Source organism: Penaeus japonicus, unplaced genomic scaffold (genome assembly GCF_977035675.1).
Source record: "Penaeus japonicus unplaced genomic scaffold, GWHDUDI00000001_assembly GWHDUDI00000011, whole genome shotgun sequence".
In the NCBI taxonomy this organism is placed as follows: Eukaryota; Metazoa; Arthropoda; class Malacostraca; order Decapoda; family Penaeidae; genus Penaeus; species Penaeus japonicus.
Window position 1 is genome coordinate 40,682,649 of NW_028234413.1, and position 7,500 is coordinate 40,690,148.

General features: G+C 37.5%; 1 protein-coding gene across 1 annotated transcript in view; it reads right to left on the minus strand.

Moving 5' to 3' along the window:
* The window catches only part of LOC122260742 (cytosolic carboxypeptidase 1), a 40,757-nt gene extending 33,333 nt beyond the window's left edge, over positions 1-7,424 (minus strand). The window contains exons 1-7 of the mRNA XM_086541460.1: positions 7,338-7,424; positions 6,855-7,010; positions 6,317-6,448; positions 5,347-5,478; positions 3,311-3,388; positions 1,141-1,284; positions 228-443 (exon numbers count right to left, since the gene is read on the minus strand). Of these exons, the coding sequence (XP_086397586.1) occupies positions 228-443; positions 1,141-1,284; positions 3,311-3,388; positions 5,347-5,478; positions 6,317-6,377 (631 nt within the window). The 5' untranslated portion in view covers positions 6,378-6,448; positions 6,855-7,010; positions 7,338-7,424. The remainder of the gene's footprint in view (positions 1-227; positions 444-1,140; positions 1,285-3,310; positions 3,389-5,346; positions 5,479-6,316; positions 6,449-6,854; positions 7,011-7,337) is intronic.
* Between the last annotated feature and the right edge of the window lie 76 nt (positions 7,425-7,500).

A 7,500-nucleotide genomic window follows, 5' to 3' on the forward strand; every position in this document is an offset into this window, starting at 1 on the left:
TTTCAAATGTATACACGTACACACATACACATATACACCCACCTACCCACCCACCCACACATACCCACACAGAGATACCCAACAATCAAGTCAATCCCACCCGCTACCCCCCTCCCCTCACCCACCCACCCTCCCTCCCGCCTCCCACCCTCCTCCCCTCCCCCACCCAGCCAAGCCCCCTCTCCCCCTCCCCCTAGCCAAGCCCCCCTAACCCCCACCCCTCTTACCTGAACTCGTTTCCGACCCCTCCCGATTCGGCACCTGGAAGGCGAAAGCGCCCCAGCTGGAAGACACAGGCAGTTCTCCCTTGCTGATGCACTTGAGGAAAACGTTGGTGGCGCTGGCGAGGTTGTTGTCGAACTTCTTATCCGCTGGACACGACTGGATAAAGCGCTGCGTGATTTCGACGCCGTTCAGGGCCACCATGGCTTTCCGGCCGTGTTCTGAAAGGGAGGGAGGGAGGGTGGATGTTGGATGGTTGGTATGGAAGCCTGTTTGTCTTTATCAATTTCTAAATTAAATAGTATGGTGCACCTCGATCTCTATAAGGAATAGTTTGGTGCACCTCGATCTCTAAGAGGAATAGTGTGGTGCATCTCAATTTCTAAGAGGAATAGTATGGTGCACCTCGATCTCTAAAAGAAATAATATGGTGCACCTCAATCTCTAAAAGGAATAGTATGGTGCACCTCAATCTCTAGGAGGAATAGTATGGTGCACCCCAATCTCTAAAATGAATAGTATGGTGCACCTCAATCTCTAAAAGGAATAGTATGGTGCACCTCAATTTCCAAATGAAATAGTATGGTGCACCTCAGTCTCTAAAAGGAATAGTATGGTGCACCTCAATTTCCAAATGAAATAGTATGGTGCACCTCAATTTCTAAAAGGAATAGTATGGTGCACCTCAATCTCTAAAAGGAATAGTATGGTGCACCCCAATCCCTAAAAGAAATAATATAGTGCACCTCAATCTTTAAAAGGAATAGTATGGTGCACCCCAACCTCCAAAAGAAATAATATGGTACACCCCCCTTTCTAAAACAAACAATCCTATATATACACATATATAAACAAAAACATCACTATTCCCCAAAACCCTTTCCACCCGCCCCATCCATCCATCCATCAAATACTCACTAGAATCACACATGTGAGACAGGGTGCCCAGTATTCCCTTGATGACCTTGACCTGATGCCGTCGCTCGATCTTCTCCCACGCGTCCAGGATCGACAAAACACGTTGCAGACCCGTTTCTCTCACCAGGCGGATCACGTTGCTCTCTGGCGGTTCAGATTTAGGAATGAACACGTGGAAAGGAGGGGGAAGGGAGGAGGGGGAAGGGGGAAGGGTGGAGGGAGAGGTGGGAGGGAGGGGGGGTTATCGTCTCGTCTCGTCTCAGAGGCAACATCGAGTCGAGATTATGATGTCTTTGTCAAGACACTAATTTCTTTTATATCCTTTTTTTTTATTCTTTTATATTCTTTGTTCCTTTCTTTCAAAATGAACTGCGTGTAAACCTTCCTGTAATCAAGAGCATCATTCTTTATGTAAGGGAAAGGAAACGATGGTTTTTATTCCACAAAACTCACAAGAATTGAGGTAAAAAGGGACATCAGGAACTAAGCAAAGGGTATGACAAAAGAGGGAACCTGTTTTTCATACACCTCTCACTAGAGTTTTGATTTAATATCGTGTAAATTAAGACGGTCCTTTTTATACGTCTCTTTCAAATACATCGTTAATCTTTTAAGAAGAAAAAAAAATTGTTTCCTGTTTCAGAAATAGAGTGTCTTTGAGGTTTAGCGAAATGTAGTTTGTTTCTGTGTGTGACTGTGAATGTGTGTGTGATTGTGCTGGTGTGGTAATTTATGTAAATATATATTTACTTGTATTATGTATGTTTATATATATATATATATATATATGTGTGTGTGTGTGTATGTGTGTGTGTGTGTGTGTGTGTGTGTGTGTGTGTGTGTGTGTGTGTGTGTGTGTGTGTGTGTGTGTGTGTGTGTGTGTGTTTGTGTGTGTGTGTGTATGTCAAGTGAGGCACTGCACATTACAAATTCAAAATCATGGCAAATTAGTCACTGAGAGTCTATTCACTGCAAATTATACAATATATTTTTTCTCTGTACTTACCCCTGCTTCTATAACTTGCTTCAGCCAAAGCTGAATATGTCAGTAGTTCTACCTGAGTGGGCTGAATGCTACATAGGTTTCCATGCAATCTATTACACGATCAAAAACGTAATGTAAAAAATCACACCACTTTCAATCGTCAAAAAATAATAACTATTCTCTAATCTTCTTTCACACAATATGCCAAAAAAATAAAAAATAAAAATTCAAGTCTAGATATTTTCTCTCTCATTTTCAGACAGGTGCAAGTTTCTTATTGCAGTTATTGTTTGGTTATTTACTTCTTGTTATCTAAAAAAAACAAAAAACAACAACAACAGCTCCAAAGAACCATTGCAAAATAATGGTCGTTCAAAAGATACTGTGAAACATTCGATTTTTTAACCTACTTTTGTTGAAATGGGTATGAATGAGAATGAACAATCTCACATTGGCAAGATCTCTACTTAATAAACATTATATCCATCTGATGAGGATAAAATATGATCAAATGTCAGTAATAATATCTGACCTCGTGATATTATTCACTCTCACTCACGCCTTTTTCAAAAAAGTTATACCGAGATGTTGGTCACTTTGTTCACTTGTATCTAGCATCGGCACTGGGTCAGGACTGGTGAATCCCCCTGCATCATTTGGTACTTATTAAGCAACATGGCTATTGGCTATTTGAATCAAGAAGCAAAGTATATGATGCCACTGTATAATTATCATGTTGCTGTTTGCTTCTGGTTGAAACTATATGGCCAGAGTGATTTCTAAAAAAAATAAAAAATCTACCTCTCTCACCTTTTTTTTTAAACTGTAATTCTATGTAGTTAAGAAAGCCGATTACCTAAAATGTTAATACCATTTTTTACGCGAGATTTAACCCAACTGTTCAAGAATCTGAAGGTGTTATATTAGCCCCCAGTAACAGTAACAGTCACTGAAACAACAGTCAACAAGTTCTGAGCGAGGAAAAAAAAAAAGACAAACTCAAATACGAGCTGTATTCATCCTCCGAATACTTGAGCAATGGGTTTTCCACACAACACCAACAACAACAGTAACAACCGCAAGTCGACAGAAGCAGATTCGCGTTTGAGAGCCTTCCTCCATTCCCTGCGTAAATGGACGAGGCTTTGACATGCATTTTCATCCACACTGTACAAGCGCCCTTACCAAAGAAATAATTAAGAAGGGCCTGGAGTTTTTGGCCGTTAGCCCGTACAATGGCTGCAAGACGGGGGCTCACATTCGCTACAGAGAGAAGTGTTTGCCAGTGACATACAGTTAGGAAGGAGGGAGGGATAACGGGTGTCGTTCTACCACTGCACCCGTTCAGCTGTCTCTGTTCTCGTCTTCTCCGTGTCCAAACTTATCGTATTATCCAGACAATATATATAAAAAAAGAGATAATATAATTTAGATTTTAGATTAAGCAGGATGGAAAGAAACTCCACGGCCTTGCAGTGACGTTCTGGGATAAGTCTGAACTTTGGAGGATGAGAACGGACCCAAGTGCAGAAAAAAACTGACACACCAAGATAGAAAAGAAAAGAAAAGAAAAAAAAAAATGATACAGCAGAGGGAGGGGGAGAAATGCCCTTCAGGAATTAGTAGTAAAGGAAATTCAGGAACCTGCTTGGAGGGGGGAGGAAAAAATCAGTAAAACTCAGAAAGATAAACTAAAGTAAGAGATAGATGGAGAGTTTAATGGAAAAGAAAAAAAAAGAAAGAAAGAAATAATAATGCTGTAACCCAGATAACCTTACCCCATTCGTTAATCATGATTTTCAATAACACCAATAATTGTATTCTTTAAAAAATAATAAGAATGGATTAGACATGATATTTTTATAAACGGTTTAGCTCCATATTAACTGTCTGACTTTATGCTGTATTTACACCTAAAATGGGAAAAAAATCAAATTAATTTCACTCATTCATTCCAATTTCAAGTTTACAATAATCCACCTTGTATATGCTTCCTAAATTAAGTTCTTTCCTTTTCTGAAATAAGCATTAAATAATACATCTTGACTCTTAACAGCAGATCTATCCATTGAAAATAGATAAATAATTTCTACGATATTTCTCTCATGAATATACTATAATATATCACATCATCTCAAATAAAGTATCATTATCATCTAAAAACTAAAACTTTAAGAAAGATTACAATAAATTTTCATCTATCTAATCTTCACTTGCCAAATATATGTACAGAAATATTCCCTCGACTTCCTCTGGTGTAACTATGTGTAGGGTTGAACTCCACACACACATCCTGCTTCAGAAACTCTTGCGTATCATAAACAGAAACAAGAATAAAAAGGAAGAGAACGTAGACTATGCGAGATAGGTTTGTGATGGTAAATAAGGAGTAAAGACAAGCAAAAAAAAGAGGGGGAAATAATAAGAAAACACGGAGAAATTAATGTCTAAAAATGGCTTGGAAAGAGGGGCTTCAGTTCTGCTCGCATATGACCTAAAAGCAAAATAAAGGAGATAAAAATCATGATAAAACAATGGAGAATTCACAGTAAAACCTCAAGAATAACTTTTTAAACACACAAGAACGTTCAGCTTCTCAGCACAACACTGAACTGTTCTTTTGGTAAAAATTAAAGGGATAAAAAGATGAATTTTAATACCATCACTTTCACTTGGCTAAGGAATTTCATCATCATAGTGGCTTGCCATGTGTTCTTGGGACAATCTATATAATGAAGAGCTTATCAACTCTCTTGAAATTACATAATGTATATTTCAAAATTTTCAATACTTTAGGAGCTGAAAGTTCTGCAAAGCTCTCTGTGATGATGAAAAACCTAGCATTGTCTCAATCAGTTAAATAGTAATCTCTTAAATCCCTTAAAAAGCCCAATGGATTTTTTAATGAGATTTTACTGAAGACTGGTACCTATTACAAAAACTTTATATGAGAAAAAATAATGGGAAATAGCATAAATAATATCATTTCCAGATGCAAAAAGAAAAACTCTTAGGAAGAAAACAAAGCTTCTTAAAAAGCAGTACATAACATCTGCATAAAAATAAAAAAATCAATCTTTAAGAATAATAAAAAAAGGAAAAAAAATAAGAGCCATTATACAATAGGGAACAAAAAAGAAATAAACAGTAATAACAACCATAAGGGAATACCCATGAACTCTCAAATAAAACGAAGAACGGAGAAGAAACAACAGACTCACTGGCTTTTGTGAGAAGGGCCAGAATCTCCATGATGAACTTAATCTTGGCCCAGTGGGTCTTCGGTACCGAGCTCAGGATGGACACGAGAGTTGCAACACACCCGTCCTTGCCCAGCATAACTTGGTTCGTTGCTGTGGAGTAGGGTATAGGGTCAGAGAGTTTATGGACGAGGTCAGTTGTAGGAGAGAGAGATGGTAAGTATGGGGTATGGAAGGAGGTTGTAATATTTAGATATGAAATGGGTGATTGTGGCAGATTTAATGATCTAGATTGAATTATATGAAATGAGGAGGAAAATCAGTAAATAAGTCAATAGTATTTCTCTTATGATACTTGAACAATTAGCATAAACAGATTCAAAAATTACTTTAAAGAATATTTTTTGAGGTGCTATTTCAATATTATCAAAAAGCTATTCTCTTCATAAAGTATTTCAAAAAAATAAAATATTCTTTACATGCCATCCCCCCCCCCTAAAAAAAAAAAAAAATAATAATAAGAATAAGAATAGGAAGGAGGTGAATGAGAAGGAGGAAGAGAAGGAGAAGAAGTGGGAGGTGAATGAGAAGGAAAAGGAGAAGAAGGAGGTGAATAAGTAGATGGAGAAGGAGAAGGAGAAGAAGAAATAGAAGATGGAGAAGAAGAAAGAGAAAAATAAAAAGAAGAAGAAAGAGAAGTGGAAGAAGATAGGAGAATAAAAATGAAAATGAAAAGAAAAAGAAGAAGGAAAAGAAGAAAAAGAAAAAAGAAAAGGAAAAAGAATGAGAAAAAGCAAAGATTAAAAAAAAAAAGAAGAATATTAAGAAGAAAAAAAGGAAAAAAAAATAAAAAGAATAAGAAGGAAAAGACAAGGATAATGAAAATAAAATCGAAAATGAAAGAAGAAGAAGAAAAAAAAGAAAACGAAAAAAAAAAAAAAAAAAAAAAAAAAAACTCAGCCATCCTCCCACCCCAATACCCAGGACTCACAATTCTTAGCCAGGTACTTGGTGACCATCAACAAGGGCAGAAGAGGAACACAGTTCTTCATGTGGGCTTGTAGCAGCTGGTGGGTCAGTTTCACGCCCCCTACAAGTCTCGCCTTCACTGCTAGTTTCGGGTCTGGTTGGAAGGGGGGAAAGCGGGAGGAAGAAGTTAGGTTATTTTCTTATTGTTTTTATATTATTCTTTGTTTTGTTACTTAGTTCTCTATCGTTATTATTGTTATTATCATCATTATTACTGTTATTGTCCTTTCTCTGTTTGCTTCTGTAATTGCTATCATGATTACTATCATTATTCTTCTACCACTTATTATCATCATCTTTATATCATTTCTATTATCCCATTCATTATTTCAATCATAAAATGATCTTCCATTATCATAACCATTCCTATTACAAACCAGACACATCATAACCATCACTATCGCTAAAATCACACAATCTATAATAATACAAACAAAACAAATAAACAAATAAATAAAGTTACAACAACAACCCTCAACCGAGAAGTCATTCCAACTCACCTTTGGAGGCGAGTTTGGCGAGGACCTGATAGGCCGGGTGGATGCAGGAGTCGATGGCGGCGAGGCCCTCGGCGGAAAGGGCCTTCAGCGTCCGAAGGATCACCTCGGCCGTGTTCAGGGACAGGCACGTCTGGATCACCGTGTTGCGGAGGTCGCCTGGAAGGAGTGGCCGAGGAAGGGCGATGAAAGTTTGTTGTGTGTGTGTATATGTGTATAAATATATATTATATATATACATATATATAAATATATATATATACATATATAATATATACACACACACACGTACATATATTTATATATACATATATATATACATATGTATATATATACATATACCATCTGTTGAATCCTTTAGTCATAAGGAAATATAAACATCGTCATATCAAACTTACACATCACAAAATACAAATACAAATAGATCACAAAAAAAGGCGACACAAAGTAATCAATCCCCTATTTTCAAATATCCAAGAATCTAACCTTTGTTGCTCGGAGACAGAGCGTCGTGGAGCAGTGAGCAAACCAATCCCACAAGAGGAGGATCTCGGCAATGCTGAAACGGATTCGAATCAGTTAAAAACGGAACACGGATTGGTGATTATGAGGAGGGAAGGGGAAGGAGGGAGGGAGGGAGGGAGGGAGA